This window comes from Muscardinus avellanarius (assembly GCF_963383645.1).
Source record: "Muscardinus avellanarius genome assembly, chromosome: 1".
Classification (NCBI taxonomy): Eukaryota; Metazoa; Chordata; class Mammalia; order Rodentia; family Gliridae; genus Muscardinus; species Muscardinus avellanarius.
In genome coordinates, this window is record NC_137786.1 from 70,598,743 (window position 1) to 70,622,248 (window position 23,506).

At 34.6% G+C, this 23,506-nt stretch overlaps 1 protein-coding gene across 2 annotated transcripts in view; it reads right to left on the bottom strand.

The window, feature by feature from the left end:
* Positions 1–877: 877 nt before the first annotated feature.
* Positions 878–23,506, bottom strand: part of EDIL3 (EGF like repeats and discoidin domains 3) — a gene marked incomplete at both ends in the record, with an annotated part of 431,096 nt that continues 408,467 nt past the window's right edge. For both annotated transcript variants that reach the window (XM_080696996.1, XM_080696995.1), the window contains 2 exons: positions 878–1,027; positions 22,017–22,172. In XM_080696996.1, coding sequence (XP_080553122.1) covers positions 878–1,027; positions 22,017–22,172 — 306 coding nt within the window. The remainder of the gene's footprint in view (positions 1,028–22,016; positions 22,173–23,506) is intronic.

Here is a 23,506-nt window from a genome sequence, read left to right on the forward strand (position 1 = left end):
GCTAAAAAAAAACCATGAAAATTAAGATTTCAACTTAAAGGAATTATTAATACCTTTTGTTGTCCTTTGACTAAAATGGTCGCATGGGATTTTTCATAAAGAAAGTATTTGGAAATTACGTACAGCTTCTTTTAAAAGTAAAATTTCAGATTCAATTTACTGATACTAAATTCAGCTCAATCATGTACCTGATTTATCAGCAATCATGAGAATTTCTTTTTTCAAATAATACGAGAAAATTCTATTAGAATAAAATATTAACTCACTGAGGCAATATACAAAATATTCAAACCAAAAGGAAAGAGTTATATAATATCTGCTTAGAAATAATAAAAGTAAAATGGAATTATAATATTAATTAGCACTGCATATTAGAGAGTCTTTTTCACAATTCTGTTATAAACACTGACAGTTAGGTAGGCACAAGGAAACAAGATAATGCAGAACCATCGCAGAAAAAAACCTTATTGCTAACATTGCAGTATTTCTTTTGTAAGAATTAGTTGAGTAGTGATTGTAAATGTTCTATCAACTCTTATTTGATAACTATGAGGTTTTTTTTTTACCTTTGCTATAAAAAGAACCTTATTTTCTTTCCTTAATATATTTCAATCATGTAAATAATTCAGAAAACAATGAGAAAAGTAATTCACAGTTAATGTGATGTTAATTAAGAGAGTTGAACAATAAAAATCAAATTATTGAAAAGGCAGGCTTAGACCTTCTTGAAAAGACAGTGGCCTACCATAATTTAAGCACTTTTTCATGAAAAAATAAACCAACCCAAAACATTCAGTTTCCTACATATTTTGCACAGTTCATTCCATCGAGAAAGTTTTAGGGAAATAAAGTGGGGGCTATGGGATGTACAGCCTTCTCACTCCTCCTCTGTGCAGCCCAGCAGCTCTGACCGCAGGGTAATCCTCCCGTACCAGGACCAAGGAAGGATTCGTATATGTCGTGCATAGATGGGAGGGTCGATGACATTTTTTCTGTGGGTGTCATTGTCAAAATTGCCCTGGAAAACCTAATAAAGAAGAGCAAAGAATATCAATTATATAGCCTCCTTTTCTCTGGAAATATTATTTCTAAATTTGAAATATGTTTCCCAAGTGTAAGATTTGATTCTTATCCATTTTCTTCTCTTGAATATATTGCAGCTTCTTTTACATGCTGATTTTAAATTATATTTTCATTAATGTTTAATTTAATAGATAAAATAATGTAAGGATTTTGTTTTGTTTTGCTTATTTTTCTTGCAGTACTGAGGTTGAACCTTGGTTCATTCTATCTCCAAGCTGTAACTCCAGTTCTTTTTATTTTATTGTTTTTCTGAAAACAGGGCCTAAGTTGCTGCGTGTCTTGCTAAGTTACCTAGGCTGTCCTGGAACCTGAATTCCTCCTGACTCAGCTTCCCAAGTACTGAGATTATAGGCATACACCATTATGCCCAGCTAAGAACTGATTTCTAATGTAGGTAAACACACACACACACACACACAAACACACCACATATTGGTGGTACTGGGGTTCCTGGAAACCCTTCTACCTCTGGGCTACACTCCCAGACCTAATTATATATATATATATATATATATATATATATATTTAAATTTGGAAACAGGGGCTCTTAAGCCAGCACGGCTGACTTTGAACCTGCACGATCCTCTTGTCTCTGCCTCCCAAGGCGTGGGGATTACAAGCGTGTGCCACCACGCCTGGCTAAATAATTTTTATCTGTCTTTCTCCACTTAAAAAATATAGCAGATAAGCCAGGTATGGTGGCACATGCTTGTAATTCCAGTTCTTGGGGGTCTGAGACAGAAGGATTGTAGGTTTGAGGGTAGCATGAGCTAAGTAGTGAGGTTTTCATTAACCTAGCAAGACCTTGCTTAAAAAATAAAAATAATAAAATAGGGCTGGGTAGAATGCCCCTGGGCTCAGTCAAGTACTCCTACCACCACCAAAAAGAATAATTAGAATAACAGATATTATTGTTTGCATATGTTATCAGCTTATGATTATCTGGCTGCTTATCCAGTTTGCTCTATTCCAGAAGTGACCCACCATCATCTGGAACATGTGGCTTTCACATTCCAAGAGGAAAAGGGAGAGTTGGTAGATTGTATAGAATGAATTAAAGAACAAGGTATGGAAGCAGTTTCTATCCATCTGTATCTATTTGACCTTAATTAATTATATGACTCATAACTGCAATGGAGTCTGAGAAATGAACAGGAGTCTATGGGTATTTGGTGAGCAACTACAGTCTCTACCACAATGTCTTGCTCCCTTCTAACATAAAAAACAACCAGTCAATGCTGGTTTTGAACTTACTTTTTTCCTCTACTATTTCTTAGATCCATACAATAAAATGTTATGATCTTTGTCACATTAATATTCTGAAACTCTGCATTGCATGACTATTCCCCTTCATTTTTTTATTAAAAAGCTTTTAAAGTTGTTTTCTTCCATAGGATCTTTATAATAACTTTGAAAAGTATTGCTTCAGAAAATCAAAAGTAAGTCAAAACATTGGACTTTTGATAGAAATGAAAGTTAATATTTACTTGGGGGAAACTCATATAATAGTCTTTACCAGAGGATTTTACTTTATATATTTTTGAAAATTATTAAAATAATTTCTAACATTTGACATGTACATTTCTGAAAATTTAGCTCAACTAGAATAGCAAAAATATCTTCAAAGTAATTCCTTTTAGCTTCATTAGGCATCTTATGATTGAATGATAATTTTTTTCTTATTTGAAATTAAAATATTTTTATATAACCAAAAGAAAAGCTAAAAGTAAAATTCTCAAAAGAAAAACAAGGAATTCTATCATGATATGGGAGAATGAGAATACTTTACCCCTATCTCTGAACTTTCTGAAATTAAAGGGGATGCTTTGAATGGACCCTCTCGAAATTGGTTCAGTCTGATATGGTCACATAAGATTCCCTAGAAATAGAAAAATAAAGATACCCTCTTCTAAAGCATTGGACCATGTGGCACTGATTAATAGGAAAAACAGCCAAGAGTGTCTTTCTGCTGTTTCCATGGGAAGATAATTTGCCCTTGAGGACTAACAGAAAGTGCTGTCCCCATCTGGTGGGGGAACAATTTTTCAACTTGACACAAAATATATCTCAAAGCCAGTTTTTGAATAAATATTTGCCGAAGATGAGAATACGGGGCTGTGTAAAGTCTAGAATCCATCATCCTGGCATAAAAAGTTCATATCGATTTAATAGGAATTTTATCTCCAACAATTCTGTGGCGGGTATTCACCAAGCAGGAACACATTCTGGATTGAGATCTGTTATTAAGTAACAGCATCTTTATTAGCAATATCACACAAGCACAGGACATGCCATGAAAACATATACCAAAATCTTAAGAGAGGTTATCATTGCACTAGCAGAAAAAGAGGGTGCATGCTCTGGCTCCTTGGCACATTCTTTGACATGAAGTCGTATTCAAATGCCTCACTGAGATTGTAGTGTTATAATTTAATATGGAATCTAAAATTCAATTTCATATTCTTGCTAGAGAACTTAATGTGTACCTTTGGAATAATAGATTTCAAATTCATTAACTTTCATTGTAAGATCTATAACAGTTCAAAATGCAATGTTATAAGCCGGGCGTGGTGGCGCACGCTTGTATTCCCCGCGCTTGGGAGGTGGAGACGGGAGGATCGCGCAGGTTTGAAGCCAGCCGTGCTGGCGTAAGAGACACTGTTTCAAAAATATAAAATAGGTCTGGGAGTGTAGCCCGGAGGTAGAAGGGCTTCCAGGAACCCCAGTACCACCAAAAAAACAAAAAACAAAATGCAATGTTATGTCATCTCTTGGAAAGTAAATACAGGAAGAACCATTTTTTTTTTTAAGTCTCTCCTCTTCAGCACAGGTTACAATAAGAATCAAGCCACAAAGCATTACATGATTGGTCATGCCTATTTCTTAATAATGGAGGGCACATGGAGAAACTATATAAGCCCTGAAACTGAATAAAATATTGAAATTTCTGATTTAATATGTAAAAATCACCAGTTGTTTGATGCTCATTTAGAAAAATAAGTGAAGCTTCATAAAACAGGAACATTTGTAAAATGAAAGTGCCCACAGAAAAATAGCCAAAATTTATATGGTATGACCTAAACCATGCTCTAAAAGAACTGAAAAGAAGGTGTTATTTTTAGAGCATTTTCAGTGACAACAGTACAGCGTACAAGGCACACTTGCTAAGATGACATTCTGCAGCTGCTGTGTAAACATGAGGCACTTGTGCTTTGTTTTCGTCTCCAGCACTGGAAAGAGCCTGCTCATAAATGCTTTTTCAGTGTTTACCTGGCAAAAAAATGCAAGCACAGTATTTTTGGTTAACTTTATAAAACCTGTATGATTACCATAAATGTGCATTTCACATGACCGCTTTAAAGATACAAGTACCTCGAATAAAATACAAGTCAAAAAGGCTGATGGCGAATATTAAATCTCCATATAGAAGGGAGATAATTTTATATGGGAAAGACACTGTTTAATTTCCAAGTTTTTAGAACATGTAAGCTCAAGCTTCATTTAAGGGAGGAGACTAATTAGCTGATGACAACTTTGCTGATGTATTCAAACATGATAATGCTCGGGGGTCTCGAAGGCATTTCCAAACATATGGGGCTTCTAGCAAAAGGCACTCCAGGCACCGGAGAGGCGTCCATAATTGCAAGCAAAGAGAAGACAAGAGAGAGAAAAACACAACTCTCTCAACATGTATCAGATTTTGGATTCTGTTTTCTATTGTTGACTCTCCTGTGATGCTAGTTAAAATTCAAATCAGATTCTAGTGGGGATTCAAATCACAATGCAGAGAGGATATCAGATAAAAATAACAACCAAATGGTGCTTACAGCATCGTGTGTGTGTGTGTGTGTGTGTGTGTGTGTGTGTATGAGACTATACATATATATCATATATAATACATATAATATATATACATATAATATATATTAGGTGATATATATATACACACATATATGTATATATCACATCTATATGTATATATACATATATACATATATACATATACATATATACATATACACATACACACACACATATATATATACATATATATATATATGTATATATATATATATATATATATATATATATATATATATATATATATTAGGATGAGACACAGGTGGGCACATCTCAGCTCTTTCAGCTGTCATGGACTAGTACTCTAGATATGGCAGAATCCCTTAGGGATTTATTGTAGATATTATTTCTGTGGAAAATTATCTAGTTCATGACAATAGTTTTCTATTTATTTGTCCTAAAGTTAATTCATTCAAAGTTTTAAACATATTTCAATTAGTCTTACCTTCAGAATTTATGCTTGTATTGTACAAATAGTGAGTCGTTTGGAGTGTTTTAATACCACTTTCCTGAATTCTTCAAGGTAAGAGTCAGTGTTTAATTGAAGTCTCAACATCCCCTCACCTATGTGTTTGGTTGCTCCCTTCTAGGTTTCATTATTTCTTTTCTGATATGTGGAGACTAGAACCACATTTTAGATTCATAGATTATACAAATAGAGAGGGTGGTTAAAACTTTCTTTGTTTGCATTTGTCTTGTTAATGTAATCCTTGAAACTAGCCAGCATGATAAGGCAAAATAAGAAAGTCAAAGTAATATAAATAGGAAAAGGAGAACCGAAATTTTCGCTATTTGCAGATAACATGATCCTATATTTAAAAGACTTAAACACTCAACCAAAAGACTTCTAGAGCTGATTAATCAATTTAGCAAAGTAGCATGATATAAAACTAATCTACAAAATCAGTGGCTTTTCTATATATAAAAAAATCAATACACTGAAAAAAATTGGAAAACAGTTCCATTCACAATATCCTCAAAAACAACAAAATACTCAGGAATCAATCTAACCAAGGAGGTAAAAGACCTCTACAACAAAAATTGTAAAGCACCGAAGAAAAACATCAAAGATCTTGGAAGATGGGAAGACCTTCCATGCTCTTGGATAGACAGAATAAATATTATCAAAAGAGCCATTCTGCCAAAAGTGATCTACAAATTTAATGCAAACCCTATTAAAATATCAATGTCACAGAGCTAGGAAAAAAAGCAGTCCTAAGTCATATGGAAAAATGAAAGACTTAGACTAGCTGAAACAATTCTCAGCAATAAGAAACATTTGGGAGAAATAAGAAAATCCTCATGTTACATGATTTTCTTCACGTTACTTGACTTCATCATGATTGCATTCCATTGGACACTCTGTGATTTAACATTGACTTAAAGTATAGTATTTATTTGAACGTAGTATATATGAACAATTCAAAAGATAAGAGTATAACTTTACCGTGGATATATATGTGTGTGTGTGTGTGTGTGTGTGTGTGTGTGTGTGTGTGTGTATTTGTTGTACCAGGGATGGAACCCAGGGGCATTCTACCTCCAAACTACACCCCCAGCTCTATTTTTCAGTCTTTATTTCTGAGACAGGGTCTCACTGAGTTGCGGAGGGTCTCACTAAGTAGCTGAGGCTGTCCTCGAACCAAGATCCTCCAGTTTCCACAAGTGCCACCATGCCCGGCTTTTTTTTTTTTTTTTTTTTTTTTTGTGGTACTGGTGTACCTGGAAACCCTTCTATCTGCAGGCTACACTCCCAGACCTATTTTTTTATATATATTTTTATTTGGAAACAGGGTCTCTTAAGCCAGTGAGGCTGGCTTCGAATTGGCGTGATCCTCCTGTCTCTGCCTCCCAAGCGTGGGGATTACAAGCCTGCACCACTATGCCAGGCTTTTGTTTTTGTTTTTGATACTGAGGGTTGAATCCATGGGCACCCTGCTTCTTACTTATACCTCCAGCCTCTTTTATTTTTAATACAGAGCCTAAGTTACCAGATATGCTCTAGCACTGACCCTGCAATCCTCCTGTCTTAACATCTCAAGTACTGAGATTACAGGTGTGCAGCACTGCACTGGGGAGATACAGTATGTTGATTAACATCAGCCTAAGTATTAAAAATATTACACTAAGTTTTGGGTTATGGCTCATTGGTTTATGGTCAAATAACTTTAAGATTTCCTCAGAATTTTTTTCTTAAGCCATGATTTTCCCATATTATTTTATTTGCAAAAAACAGAGTAGATGCATAAATCTATATTTATCCAGCTGCCTGAGGTGGTACACACCTGTAATCCTAGTACTTGGGAAGTTGAAACCGGATGCTTGCAAGTTCAAGGTCAGCTTGAGCAAGGTAGTGAGACCCTGTTTCAAAATAGCAAAGCAGAGCTGCGGGTATAGCTCAGAGGTAGAATCACCTAGTTTAATCTCCAGTACCACACACAAAATATTTATTTTAATTTTAATTTTATTTCATCTTATTGAATTTATGACATTCTAAAATAGCAATTCCTAGTTAAAATTATTATTTATTTTAAAATAGTGTAAACTTAATGAACATTAGTATTTAAGTATCTATTTTATAAGGTAACCATTCATATATAGTGAGTATAAAATGTGTGGGTGATTTAAATGTCAGATCCTTATTAGAGTTCTGTATCATAAAACTTATTTTATATGCTTAATATCAACATTATTTAAACTTTTGAAACTGTCAAAATTTTAAAGTTACAGCTTGAACTAAAGCTTTGGTTTTAAATATTTTAAAAAATTGTATGAAAAACTTTTACAGTACTAATATATACAATTAAAATTAAAATAAGTTTATATTTGAATAGTGTTTATAAAGGATACTTCTTGTTTCTAATTGTAGCTAGATTGTCAATATATTTTAGGCTAATCTATAATTTGTACTCTACTTGGTTATATGCTGGGGCATTTCAGAAATCAAAATTTCTTTACAAAATAAAAGCAAATATCATGTATAGAAACTTCATTTAAAGGAATATATAATATTTAAAAAATTTTAACTTTTGCAAGTATGAAACTACTTTATTGACTGGATATAAAAAGTTTGAAACTAATGTTTGATTCTTTTAGCCAGCATATGCTTCAGCTATTATTCAGTAAATTCAATTTTCTAAGAAAATTTACCAGCATCCTGAAACCATTTCATGATTGAATGGTTGGTATATCATTCTTGATAGTTTCCTCTGCAATCAATTCCACTAAACCAATGAAACTCTGTGACAAAATTAGTCTAAATATGGGTACATTCTTTCCAATGTAATAAGGAAATAAGAAACTACTTTTCAAATAAATTCCAATATACTAGGAAATGTTCTTTTGGAACATAGGGTATATTGAGAATCATATTCTAAGGGTTCACACTCAAAAAGGCTTTGGTTGGAGAAGTAGATTGTGTTAACAAGAGTCTACATGGATCATCTGTCTGCAGAAGAATGAGCTAAGGGGTGAGCCTTCACTATAGGATAATCAAAATATGCAAAAGTTCTCATGAACAGAGAGGCACACAGAACTGCCTGGAGTCTCCCACCCAAAGCTTCCTGTGTAGGACTATTGCCCCCTAAAGTTGCTGGTGAAGTAAAACAATCACCAATGAAACCTGTCAGCTGGTGAGCATTACTGAGCATAAGCTAAAGGGGTAAGTGATCAACCAGGCATGTGGCCCATGCTTATAATCCCAGTACTTATGAAGCTGAGACAGAAGGATTGAAGGTTCGAGACCAACCTCAGCAAATTAGTGAGATACCCAGCAACTTAGCAAGACATATTTCAAAATACAAAGAAGGGTAGGGGAGTAAGTCAGAAATAGAATGTCCCTGGATTTAAACCTAAATACCAAAAAAATAAAGCAGAAAAGGGGAAGCAATCCAAATTTATAAAAATTTATAAAATGTATACATAAGACATTTTTTTAATGGGAATCCCCAAACAATGAAGATATCATGTATGTAGTCTGCAAATAAGAGTAAATGAAAAATGCTTTTTGTGTCAATCACTGGCGATAACACATTCGAGAAACAGTCGTACAGTTTGGTTCTGGCTGTTTCCCCAAAGTTTATGTGCTAGAAATCTGGTCCCTATGCAGCAAAGTTCAGAGGTGGGGCTTTTAGGCAATGATTGGACTGTGAAGGCTCCAGCCTCATCTGTAGATTAATCCAGTTAGTCCACTTAACCAGTTTATTTTTTCTGTCTTCAAATCTCCTTTATTTCTCTGTCTTCAAAAGGATGTCATCTTGTTTTCTTTGAAAGACACATCATTGTTTGGAGTTCGATGGCATGTGCTGTCTTGAAGGAAATTGCTGACTAATAAAGCTTTGTTCTGAGGAGTGTCTCTTGTGTAGAGGTCTGGATGTGTAAAAGCTAGTACAGGCATAGTGTTTGCGCACACGTCATTACAGCGATCAGTGCAGGGTCCACACAACTGTGTAATATGAAATGTGCCACCAGAGGTTACTCTTACCCAAAGAGATGCTTGGCTTTGGCATTCAGGTCTGTGACATAACCTTTCAGCCCTTGGAAAGTCCCGTCTCAAAAGAATGTCTTTGTTTGGGGGCCATGGACTGCACCAGATAGTCTATGCTAACATTTTGATTTGAGGTGGGAACCTGACCATTGTAGGGACTGACAAGTAAACTAAGCCATGCTGGTAGTCAACGTTGTCTACAGGACAGAGCCTCGGTGAAAACGCCGAACACCAAGACTAAGATGAGCTTCCTGGCTGGAATTTGGCACTCATGGAGCCTCCACTGGAGAGGACATCTAAAAGTTCACACCTAGAGCTTTCCTGGACTCTGCCCTATATAACTCTTCCCTTGGCTGATTTTTTATCTATATTCTGCATAGTCATAAACTCTAACTCTGTGCATAATATTATAAATATGCTTTGTGAATTCTAGTGAATTACCAAATCCCAGGATGGTCTTAGAAGCCTTTAGGAATGCAAGAAAGGTGAGAATCCGTGGTGGATTTGGGGAATCCTAAACGCTGTAGTGAGTGTCATTGAGGGGCTATAGGCTTTGCATAGTAATTTTTTGATGTCTGTCATACTGACAGTTGGAAAAGGACCTCAAGTGTATGAAAGGGTGGTGTTCAAAACTTGCTCAACATCATTGGATAGACTCTGACAGCCACTTGGGCTTTAAAGTTAATTCTGAACTCACTCTTTTTTAAATTCTTTAAATAAATCCTGATATAAAAAATCCAATGGAATTTATTTATTTCGACTCTAAGTTATACTTTCTAAGCCTTCTACACTTATGATCTACTCCCTCTCTATTTCTTGCCCTTATTTTAAATTTCTGAATGATATTTATTATCATGGATATGAATCTAATAAATATGTCAAACAACAAGGGTTACTTGTTCTGTTATATTTCAGCAACAAAACATCATCTTAAATATCTTTTCAGCAATAGCTTATAAATTATTTGAGGAGCATTCCTTTGGCCATGTACTCAGGATGAATTTGAAATCACTTGAGAAACTGCAATCAGATTTTCTGAAAGCTATGAAGCATGATGCCATATATAAATTACTCTGCACCATAATTCCTATTGGATACTAGTTTTTAGCTGTGCTCCTTTTAAGATGATATTTTGTTCCATAAGCCCCTTCAGAAACCTAGATCCCAGTTGCTTCAGAGATCTGATTACTTTCAAGCTCCCTTAGTGAAATTATATGAGGCTTTTAAACTGCTTATTCAGCCAGGCATGGTGGCGCACGCTTGTAATCCCGCGCTTGGGAGGTGGAGACAGGAGGATCACGCAGGTTCAGAACCAGCTGTGCTGGCTTAAGAGACCCTGTTTCCAAAAATAAAAAAAGTATAAAGTAGGTCTGGGAGTATAGCCCAGTGATAGAAGGGCTTCCAGGAACCCCAGTACCACCAAAATAATAAATAAATAAATAAATAAAAATAAACTGCCTATTCAAAGATTTAATTTCAAAGATCCAATTGTAGAACATTTTTGCTTGATGGGGAATGTGTAGAGAAAAACTTAGGAACAAGTTATACAGTTTTCTACCAATGCACACATTACTTTAAAGCACTAAAATAAACATACAGATTTTCTGAGAAAATTATTTCTACTCCCATTGTTGCTGTCAGGAAATTTCTTGTGACTCTACAGTTTGCTGTCTGTTGCAATTATGTAAAAATGTAGATCTTTGACTTCAGGTATTTTTGAAATTCTAGCCTAGCCTCATGCTCCTAGTACCTATAGATCTCTGATTATGTTGCAAGAAAATTTTTATTAAATTTTTCTAAGTCACTCACTTAATATTTAGTTAGAATTCTAGCAGCATTATTTTTACTCTACTGATCTTTCTGCGCATTTTTTCCAAAGCACACCAATGGGAGATTCTAATAATAATTGGCCCCCCAAGATTGTGATTGCATTGTTTTTTGTCTCCACATTTCTGGTCTTCTAGTGCTTTTATTTTGTCATGGGTTCTTCTTAGTTTTTCTATAATTGGCATAAGAACTGGTTGGTTGATTCAATTCTTGGTCAGGAAAAAGAACTGCATAATAGCTATCTAAAATTTATTCTTTCTTAGATCTTCTGAAGTTTTAGATTGTTGGGAGGGAGGAGAAAATAGCACATTTTTGAGAGTATCTTTGAGCACTTTTAACTTTTGGACTCTCATAGACTGGATCAATTTATCTCTCAAAATTGTGAGATTAAAGGATCTCTCTCCAATAATGCCGACCTTGCCATTACTAGCAAGATGACTTAAGTGATACATGTGATTCCTTCGTCCACTGTGAGAGTGATGAGTTGATCTAAGGATTGCTCAAATACAGTCCAGCCACATGAAAGGCAAAAGGGAGACTGGAGCCACCTCCACCGCTTGCTTCTGCTGACTATTTTTTTTTTTTTTTAGCATAACCTTGGTTTCAAACTGCTGGAGAGCTGATAGAATTTTAAAATGAGCTAAAGAGCAGCATAAGAAGTTCATATTATTATTTATTATTATTTATTATTATTAATAATATTATTATTATTATCTCAGCTAATGAGCTACATCCCTAGCCAATTTTGATACAGGGTCTTGCTAAGTTGCCAAGGTTGGCCTCAAACTTGCAATCTTCCTGCATTAGTCTCTTGAGTTTTTAGGATTACAGGCATATCCACCATCCTTACATTATTATATTCATATTACCTTTTGTTCTTAGATCTTGACCCTGAAAACAAGTCCAAGAAAAAATTCAAAGCAAAGGATGCTAATTCTGGTAAGTGCTTTTATCTTTCTCTTGAACTCACTGGCATTTAGAATGCTCAGTCTAAAAGGCAGAAGGTAGGACACATCACCATGTTTAACTTCTTTTATGATCAAAGTCTCCTTAAGTAACGAGAATATTCTAGGAAATATATCACATAGGATGATTGCCTATAAAGATTTATGAAACATAAAATATGCCATTCTAAACTGTGGCTATATTTCTAATCCCTCTGCCTTCTAGCATTCAAGATTTTGACTGCTCAAGAAATACTTCTTTAGAAAAAAAATTGGAAAATCATCTGCTTTTCAATGATATCTTCAGGAAACATTACCAGGAGTTGTCAGAAAGTAAGAACATCGAATTCCTTCTTAGTAGTGTTACATCAGAAATGTAGGAATGCCTTTTTTTCTTTAAAAGTACAGAGTAACCTGCCTCTCTGTTGAAGCTCAAAGCTCTTCTCTTACAGTTACCTCTTAAATCACATCAGGTATTTTCCATTTCATCAGAACAATTTGTGACCTGACTCTCTCCCTTCTCAGCAGATATATAAATGATGTGGCAGTGGAGAAATGGATGGCTGTGGTAATTCTCACCTGACATTAGGGACCTTTCCCTCACTCCAAGTCCCTTTGAAGAGTTTCATCCTATCCCAGTTAAAAATGACTTAACACAGAGCTGTATATATGGGCACAGAAGTGATTTAAGCATTCAGTCATGTTTCTTCTATGGTAGACCAGAGTTGAGTGGAAAAGAGTGCTGGGGAGTGAGCAAAGGTAATCCTGCCGCAGTAGTGGCAAAGAAGAATCTTGGTGCTGCAACAGCGTATGTGGTTGTGTGTGAGTGTGTGTGTATGTGTGTGTGTGCATGAAAGTTGTCCTTCTTTCTTCTCTCTCCTAATAAGTGTTTTAAGTACAACATGGTTCCTGGGAAACCAGAATAAATTTTATACAGGTAAATGAAATATTTAATAGATAATAATAATAAAGGAATTTTTATAAATGAATGAAAATAACAATTTTACCTGACAAAATTTTATTTTGTTTTTTAATTCCTTTGGTAGTACTCTAATACTGTATAAGTAATTGCAAAATTGACTTTTTTTAGGGCCAGGATTACCTATGTTCTTCACTTAAGGTTACCAGATTTAGTGAATACAAATATACATTATACCTGGTTACATTGGAATTTCAGATACTCTACAGATTTTAGTATATCTAAATCTAAGTCTTTGATCTTGCAACCTTGTCTCCTCCTTCTACCTCCAAGCTACACCCCCAGCCCTATTTTTTATTTTTTATTTTGAAACAGCATCTCACTAAGTTGCGGAGGGCCTCACTAAATGGCTGAGGCTGGCCACAAACCTATGATCCTCCTGTGTCAGATCCAGGATGTCTTCAACGGAGACAAGGTTGCAAGATCAAAGACTTAGATTTAGATATACTAAAATCTGTAGATTATCTGAAATTCCAATGTAACCAGGTATAGTGTATGTTTGTATTCACTAAATCTGGTAACCTTAAGTGAAGAACATAGGTAATCCTGGCCCTAACCTGAGAAGGTACAAATTTGGTCTAACTTGAATGTTGGGTCCTTTTTTTTTTAATGAGTTGATAATTTGATTATTAAAATATGCTGGATATAAAAAAGTCAATTTTGCAATTACTTATACAGTATTAGAGTACTACCAAAGGAAGAAAAAAACAAAATAAAATTTTGTCAGGTAAAATTGTTATTTTCATTCATTTATAAAAATTCCTTTATTATTATTATCTATTAAATATTTCACTTACCTGTATATAATTTATTCTTTCTAGTTTTTATGGGAAGCAGAATTTAGTTCTTATATTCAGTTTTATGAATTTTGCCTTTGTGTGTGTGTGTGTGTGTGTGTGTGTGTGTGTGTGTGTGTGACACAAGATTGAACCATTGAACTGAGAAGCATTCTACCTCTGACCTACACCTCAATCTCATTTTTTTTTTTAAACAGTATCTTGCTAAATTGCTGAGAATCTTGTTAAGTTCCTGAAGCTGGTCTTAAACTTGTGCTCTCCTGTCTCCTCCCAATGAGAAATGGCCCTTCATGCAAGTAAAATCATTGGATTCAACTGTGTGTGTGTGTGTGTGTGTGTGTGTGTGTGTGTGTGTGTGTGTGTGTTACTGGGGAATGAATCCAGGGACATTCTACCTCCAAGCTACACCCCCAGCCCTAGTTTTTATTTTTTATTTTGAAACAGCATCTCACTAAGTTGCGGAGGGCCTCACTAAATGGCTGAGGCTGGCCACAAACCTATGATCCTACTGTGTCAGCCACCCACAAGTACTGGGTACAAGTGTGCATCACCATGCCTGGCTTGAATTCAACTTTTTATTTTGCTTTGTTATATTTCTTTTTTGTTTTGTGATACTGGGGATGGAACCCAGGGGTATTTTACCTCCGAGCTACATCCCCAGCTCTATTTTTTTTTATTCTTTTTATTTTGAAACAGGGTCTCATTGAGTTGCAAAAGGCCTCACTAATTAGTAGATGGGGCTTTCCTCGAAATGGAATCCTCCTTCGTCTCAGCCTCCCAAATGCTGGGAATACAAGCATGCATCACCACACCTGGCTTATTTTGTTATTTTTAATCAGTTTTTTTGTCTTAAATTATACCATAAGCTTTGTTGATGAGAAATGTATTTTCTCCTGGACATTTTTATTCATTTTTGATGAAGAATGGAGGATTGAAAAGATAAAAATAAAAATATTCAACCTCTTGACATTTAAATATTGAGAACATTTAGGTAATAAGTCGAGTATCAGAAAAAATATATTATTAATGAACATTTTACTTCGATAACACTATGTAAGAGATGACATATATTCCTTATATTTTCCACACATACATTTTCACTATTGCAGGAACTTCTGTTAACTAAAAATATAGTTTCAAATTTTAAGATAGTTTATCAAATTCTCTGAAAGTAAAGAAACTGAGTTTGGGAGACATGAGATAATTGGCAACAGAAAAAGAACAAACGGCTATTCATCCCTCACTATTTTGTTACCTTGTTGTACCATTTTATCTTTTATCCATAAAATTACTGGAAACCATCTTTCACAGCATCTGTTCTAGGAAGTGATCTGTCACTAAATGTGAGTCATAGCATCAGAGATGTTCTTACTGTGTTGTGCCCATCCCACCACAACACGTGGGGATTTTATGCATGACATTTATTTCTTGCACCTGTTGATGTGTTGTTAGCACTCTTCATTTGTTTCTGTTTTTGAATTCTTGGAGAAGTTTAAAATATCCAAAAGGCATCACAAAAACTGTATGCTTCACTGCCAACATTAGCTATACATTTTCAGGGTTAGTCTTTAATATTAGAGAATGTAAAACAGACTCATCATTAGGAAGGACACTAGCTTTCCATGGCTCTTTCCAAATAAACTGAATGTTTGCTTAAAATACATGAACTACTTATGATATCATGGCTTCTCCAGTGTTACCTGTGACTACTCTGCTGCTCTCTCCTGCTTTTTATCTACAACATCTGACTAGCTGCTCCATTTTCAGTTATAATTACACCATCTGTTATTTTATTTTTATTATTATTATTATTTTTTGGTGGTACTGGGGTTCCTGGAAACCCTTCTACCTCCGAGTTACACTCCCAGACCTATTTTTTATATTTTTTATTTGGAAACAGAGTCTCCTAAGCCAGTGCGCGTGGCTGGCTTGGAACCTGGACGATCCTCCTGTCTCTGCCTCCCAAGCGAGGGGATTACAAGCGTATGCCACCACGCCCAGTCACAATCTGTTATTTTAAGTTGAAGAGAAAGAGGGTAAACTTATATAATTAACTATATCCTGTAAGCCTCAGATCCTGTACTCCCCTTCTTTTTACTGCTCTTAAATTATCATTTACTTGAGATTGAGGATCAAATATCTTGAGGTAGGTAAACCACTTTGAGCCCCTGTTAAAGCCCTACCTATTTGCCTCTGGACTTTCATCTAGATTTCTGCCTTGCTTCTGACCCATTCACAATTGATCTTGCTAAATCAATCTTCTTCTTGCTCTTTGTGAACCTTAATAGCTGCTTTGATTGGTGGCAATATGCTGCTTTCCAAATTCAGATTCATTCATCTAGGTTGCCCTTTCCCAATCTAATAGGTAAAATTAGGTCTGAAAACTACTTTCACCTTGCTAAGTCAATTCTTTTGTACTTGAATATTTCCTGCAATGTAGCTCTCTTGGTCATAGGTCTTAGCAAAATTTGTGGGTATTCTATTTTTAGCAAGAGCAAGAATTTTAAAAGCTACAAAAGGAATTACAAGATTGCCTTGAATTTGGCTGCTAGTATATATAGCACAATGGGATGTATGTTTTTATCCCCTTTCAATTTATAGGCTGAAATCCTAACCCACAAGGTGATGGTACCAGGTTGGTTGGTGCCTTTGAGAGATGAGTCAGTTTTGAGAATGAAGTCCTCTCATGGGATTAGTGCCCTTTTCTAAGTGGCCCCTGAGAGCTTGTCTGCCCCTTTCCTACCTAGTGAAAAGGTTGGTCTATGAGTCTAGGAACCAAAAATTGCACCCTCATGAGATGTTAAAACGTCTAGTACTTTGATCTTGAACTTCCCAGCCTCTAAAACTGAGGAACAAAATTCTTTTTAAAAAACACTACCTATATTATAGTATTTTCTTATAATAACTTAAACAGACCAAGACATAGGGATTACAGAAATAACTGAACTTCTTTATTTACATGAAACATTTTGTCTCTGCCAAATATCAGCCTTCATGATCACATTTACTCCCAAGAACAGATTTTTAAAAAATCTCTAATTCCATCTGATCATTATGGCATTAAACACGGGACTGTGGTATTTGCTATTATCTTTCTCACTATCCACTCCTGGCCAGCATGATTTGACCTAATTCAAAATAAAAAGACATGTGCTCATGACTAAACTTTAAACTCTGTTAAGATAGAAACATTCTTAGGTCGGTGACTCTAGAATATTGTGTATTCTACACACCAGCACATATCTTAGTCACTAGGCTCCATAATGCTGAATTATGACAAGAGAAATAAAGCAGATAAACTTCTAACCAGCAGATACCATATGGTGTTTACTTAAATAACAATGTCCTTATTCTGAGACAAGGCAGAAACTATTTCATCGTCTCCTTAATTTTAATTTCATTAAACCACTCACCAAACACCTAACTAAGTAAGATAAGGTGAATAAAAGACATTTTATTCTTGGAAATTGCTGTCAGAAAAGCAGCTTCTTTTCCTTCCCGCTGCCTCCCTTGAAAACAGCAACAAGACAGACTGGATGAGACTGACTAATGGTTTGCATGTAGTATTGAGAAACCTCCTTGATCTTGCTGCTCAGAAACATGTGGCTATTTCCTTTGAAAGAATCATTCACTCACTCAGTTTTTATGTGAGCATCCTCCTCCCTGATTTCCACGGAGAATTCCACTTTATTTACTTCTGAAGGGATTCCTTAGGTACTCCAGTACCATCCAGATCAAATTTCAAAAGAGCATGGCTATTAGCTACCCACTAGCTGGACTGTTAAGGCTTTAAACATTCAAATTTCATTTCAGCTCCCTGAAAGTGAAAGCAAAACTGACAAGTCTCTCTGTGGCCTTCCTAATTATGGTTGAATTTGGATATGTCTTTCCATACAAATTATGGCAGCTGTATCAGTGAGGACTGGCCATGTTGCCTCTTCTATTTTTCACGTTAGTATTGAAAAAGAAAAGGAGGTTAAGAAGGATCAGGCCTTATTTTTTTTCTAATGAAGAATCATGAACTTCTATAAAATTGATATAATCGGTGTACTATATCCTCCCTGGACTTACTTTATATCAAACACTGGAGTTGGGAGATTATATTTTGATTCTTTAAAATATGATGATAAAATTAAAGGTGGTTCCCCTTCCCTGAGCTCTCCATTAGTCTGGGAGTTCTTTGCACCACTATTTCATGTTCAGATTTTTTTCCACACAGCATTTGGCATAGGGTGGGCAATAATTGTCTTCTCACCTGACTGGATGAATATAAATGCTAATTCTTATGTGCCCTCCTACCTAGTCTGTATTCCAAACTACATCAATTAGATGTAGGCTGGCATCAATTAGAATTGTCCTCCCTACATATGGGTATTACTCACATTAGCTGAAGTTTCTGTAAAAACTTCAGATTCTCTTGAGATACTGAGGCAGGACCCTGTTTTTCAGTAGGCTTTCCCCATGACTTTAATGATCAGACAGTTTTGTGTCTGATCTATTCAATTAGAAAGTTTATCAAGATGAGTTCCGCATGGTGTTGCAGTGTATTCCTTAATGAATGTGTGTCATTCAGCTTTAAAAAGCAACTAGGTCTTATTGGGAAAGGGGTTTTTTTTAAAAATAAAAAAATTTGGGTATACTTTTATATTTTCAACTTGTTAAATTCTGATTGTAGGCTGGAGGCCAGCCTCAGCAGCTTAGCAAAACCCTCAGCAACTTAGTGAGATCTTATTTCTAAAAAAAAAAAAAAAAAAAAAAATCTGGGAGTGGAGCTCAGAAATACCCTGGTTCAATACCTAGTATAGAGCACACACACACACACAAACACACACACACACACACGCAAATGCACACACAAATACAAAAAACTGGATACTTCAGGGAGAAGTATAAATAAAGTAATTTCAGCTTTTTAATTCTGCCAATAAGAAAGCTCCTATGATGTGGATTTAGATGTATTTAATTTTCATAATGTTACAGCTAATATAATAAGAAAACGAATTTCATATCTATTTTTCCATATATGTACTCTTCCTATAATTTATTATTATTTTACTTTGTCTTACAACCCCCCAAAAATTAAATACTAAGTACCTGTCAAATTTTGCAGTTTTCCTGCTAAATTCAGTAAAAAAAAAAAAAAAAACAAAAACAAAAACAGCTCCAAGAGTGTAAAACAAATGTCACTTTCATAAGAGCAAAGGAACATTTGACTTTTAAATAAAAATGTAGCCGAATCCATGTTGTGAAGAAATAGTTAGCTTAGTGTTAGAAAATATTGTAGACTGGAAAGAGAAATATAAGAATATATATTCTGTAACAAGAGTGTCATCACCAACTCAGTTACAAGTAATTTAATGTGGAATATTATTATAAAACAGAATAATAAATTAAATCATGTGTACACTAGGGGAGGGTACTCAGAAACTGATGTCTTAATTAATAGAGTGCAGCATCTATTTTTCCTCAATTGACCTTTGGTGGGCATATATGTACACACAAAAATAGCCACCCCAGGCCTAGTGTTTCAGAGGAATTCATAAATTCTATGCCTTGAACACTTGAAGAAAGAAAGATATTCTCAGGCTTCCTATTGGTTAACAATACAGTAATAGTAAGGAAATAAGAGGGATGATAGGTTTATTGAGCAAATTGATGCTAAAATTCCAACTGCCTATTCACATAGTATAACAGAGCTTCAAATTACATGAAGCAAACAGTGATATAATAGCAAGGAGAAATAGGCAAATCCATAATTCGTGCTGGGGATTCCCACATTCCTCTTGCAATAATTGATAGTACAGATAGATAGGAAATCAGTAAGGATATTGAAAACTTGAAAAGCCTTATCAAGCAACTTGACAGAAAAATTTACATATGTTTCAGACTAAGATAATGAAATGAAATTATTTAATAAGCAAATGTCTAGTCTATCTATGTAGAAAAATTAAAAATATTCACACAGAATCACTGAGGCATATGTTTAACACAAATAGAAAAAAAGGTCTCTCCATAGTGGAAGGATTTAGCTGTATTTTTATTTACATTTCTTCCCTAAATAGCCTATGCAAAAATATTTTTCTATCACAGTTGTTATTTTTCCTGAATAATACACATGGACAACAGATGAAAATACTTATCTAATTTAAAATTAATTTCAAGGCCATATAACTTTTGAAGCTTAAAAATTAATCTTATAAAAATAACCTCCATGTATCAGAATACTTACTGTAAAAGGTGATAGGTAAGAAATAAAATTGTTATTTGTAATATATCATAGAAGATACTTGTTTGTAGCTCAAAATAACTTGGAAGAAAGTCTTACAAAGTACTCAATATCCATTCAGTCTAAGATGCCATTGATTATTAAGTATGCCATTATGTTATGGTTTAAAACATTTGGGCTATACTCTCAGACATATTTTATATTTATATTTGGAAACAGGGTCTCACTGAGTTGAGGAGGGCCCATAAGTAGCTGAGGCTGGCTTCCAAACTGCATGAACCTCTTGTCTCAGCCTCCCAAGTACTGGGATTTCAAGTGTGCACCACCATGCCCGGCTTTGAATCATACTCTTCTGACTCACTGAAATGGTCACAGAGGCCTAATGTTTCTGAGGAATTTGTAAATTCTCTACTTTGAAGGCTTGAATAAAGAAATATATCCTCAGCCTTTCTATTGGTTAGTGATACAGTAATAATATTGGGAATAAGAGGGTTATATAACATAAAAAAATCATTAACTCAGAGAATTGATTGAAAAAGTTTGCTGTATTTCCTCCTAAGTCCTTCAGCTAAGAGTTTCTGTTTATGTCTTCAGAAAGCTAGAATTTTTTGTAGGAAGAATCTAAACCATTAATTAATTCAATGTTATTTTAATATCTGATCCTAATTAGGCATCTATATTAGTCCTGAGCACCACTGTTTTCCAGAGTTCGACACCAGTATATATAAATACTTTGAGAAGATGTTTAAATGGTAAGAATTTAAAAAAACACAATGAGAAACTCTATGATTGTATGCTTAGGATTGCTTGGTAAAATAGATTATATAATTTAAAATATATAAAGAAGTCTATTAACTAAAATACAATAAAGAAAATTAAGCAGAGGAGTATCTGATTTATTTGTTTTAATGAACTAATATATGAGTCAAAATTTGTTTATTTCTAGATTTTCTATTTCTCAGCATAAACAATAAATTATAAAATATTTAAAAATTTTAACTCTTGAGAGAGGTGTCCTGGTACACGACTATAATCCCAGTACTTGGGAGACTGAGAGGAGAGGAAGACCACAGGTTAGAAGCCAACTTCAGCAACTTAGTGAGGTCCTGTTTCCAAATAAAAAAATAAAATAGGGATGGGGGTATAGCTCAGAAGTAGGATGCCTTTGGGTGAACATTTGTTTCTTTCTTTTTTTGTTTTTTGGTTGGGGATGGAAGCCAGGAGTACTTGACCTCCTATTTTTTATTTTTTATTTTTGAAACAAGGTCTCACTAAGTTGCAGAGGGCCTCACTAAGTAGCTAAGGCTGTCCATGAACCAAAATCCTTCTGTCTCAGCCTTCCGAATGCTGGGCTTACAAGAGTGGGCCACCACACCTGGCTAACATTTGTTCTAGTTTAAGCAAAATAATTTAATAATAAAAAAGTAGTATGTATCCCAGCAGTAATAATAATTGTGTGTGTACATATATATGTATGTATGTATGTATGTATGTATATATATACATACATGTAGGTAGGTAATTGAAGTCTTATTAGGTTCACAAAACATATCATGAATTTTACATAGGCATATCTTACATAACTACTAATGAAGGAAAAGTTATCTGTTAGGCTGCTTTATTATTCTATAGGTTGCACTATTATATTACTAGAAACTTCTTTATGGTTTCTTTAAAGCTTTTTATTTAACATATAAGTTTATAGTATAAGTAGCCATTAATTTAATTATAAATGCATAAGCAGTTCATCCAATCTAACTTGAATAGAATTTGCCCTCCACTTGTGAACTTTAAAAGCTGCATGCTGACTCACCTTGTCCTTCCTTTGCTTTTCGTCCTGGTACACAGTCCAGTGCTGCCCATCATTGCTGTAGGCGAGTTTGTACGAACCAACAAACTGGACATGACCAAAATCCTTAGCTCCTTGTGTTATGATGCCAGTGACTTTAGTAGGGACAAGAAGATCCACCTAAAAAGAGAAAGAAGAGTATATAACTTAAATGGAAAAATTGAATGAATCCTTTGTAAATTTGCAAATTTCTTGAGCTGAAGTGATTAAAACAATATATGTTAAATCAAAAGTCTGCCTTGTTATTTGTATTTTGAACGAAGTGACTGAGTCTATTTATCATTGATTCATAATTTTGATTTTGCCACTAGGCCAATGTGTTCAAGATTCCTTGAACAATCATTTTATAACAATATGATGGTCAATTCAGTGTGTCATATCACTTTATATTAAACTGATTCATCTATCTTTACAGTCTATAAAAATAAGATAGCATAGACATGGCAGGGCTGACTTTGAGATTTACTATTATCTCTGAGAGTTTATGATTTTAATCCAGTTTACTGTTTTTATGGATCAATTCAATAATAATAAAAGTAAAATTGCAGTTGTGTATACAATAAGAACAATATTTGCATTTTCACAAGTTAAATACAAGTCAGCCTTTTTCTGTGAATTTTAATCAATTCAGGAATACAGAATTGAATAATAGTAATCATTATCTAATGACAATCCCCTTTTAGAATAATACAGTACTCAAATACTCAAGAGTTTGAGGATAAGGTCAAGTGTTCCTCACAAATGGAGGAGAATTAAAAATATAAATTCCCAGCTTGTAGGATCTTGCTCAAACTATATTCTTCTCTATAAAATATACATGTAAAAGTCATGAGACCAATGCCAATTTGGAAAGCATTAAAATCAGAAAACTGTAGCTGACATACAAAAGATAGAGATGGTTTTCATTTGAGTATGCAATATAGAATATTTTAATAATTTCCTTCTTTAAACTCTCATTTATTCTTGATTCTTGTATCTTACTTTCCCAATTAAAAAATAAATCAAAGGAACTTTGTTTTCTATGTAAACAGCTCTTGTAAAATCTTTACATTTGGCTTTATTTGTATTTCTTAATCGATAGCTTCTGTTTTCCAATAATAGCCATCTACTTCCACTTATTTCCTATGACTAAGTGCCATGCTATCCCCTTGATCTTACTATCTTTAACTGTCATGACCATGTGTGACCTTGGTGCTTTCAGCTGCTATGTCCCTTTGTTTCTATTTCAGGTCCTTTGTTCTGTGAGATATAAGGTAGCCACAAATAGACTGCAATGGGTCAGACACAGGCCATGAATTAGAACAGAGAACTAGGAGGAATGCACAGAGCAAGACTTATTTAGTGTCATAGATGCCCATCTATATAGATGTGAGGAAAAGCTTCCAATGTGTCACATCCCGAGAATATGAACTTTTTAATTCACATGAATTTTTTTGCTCACTTTTTGCCATGAA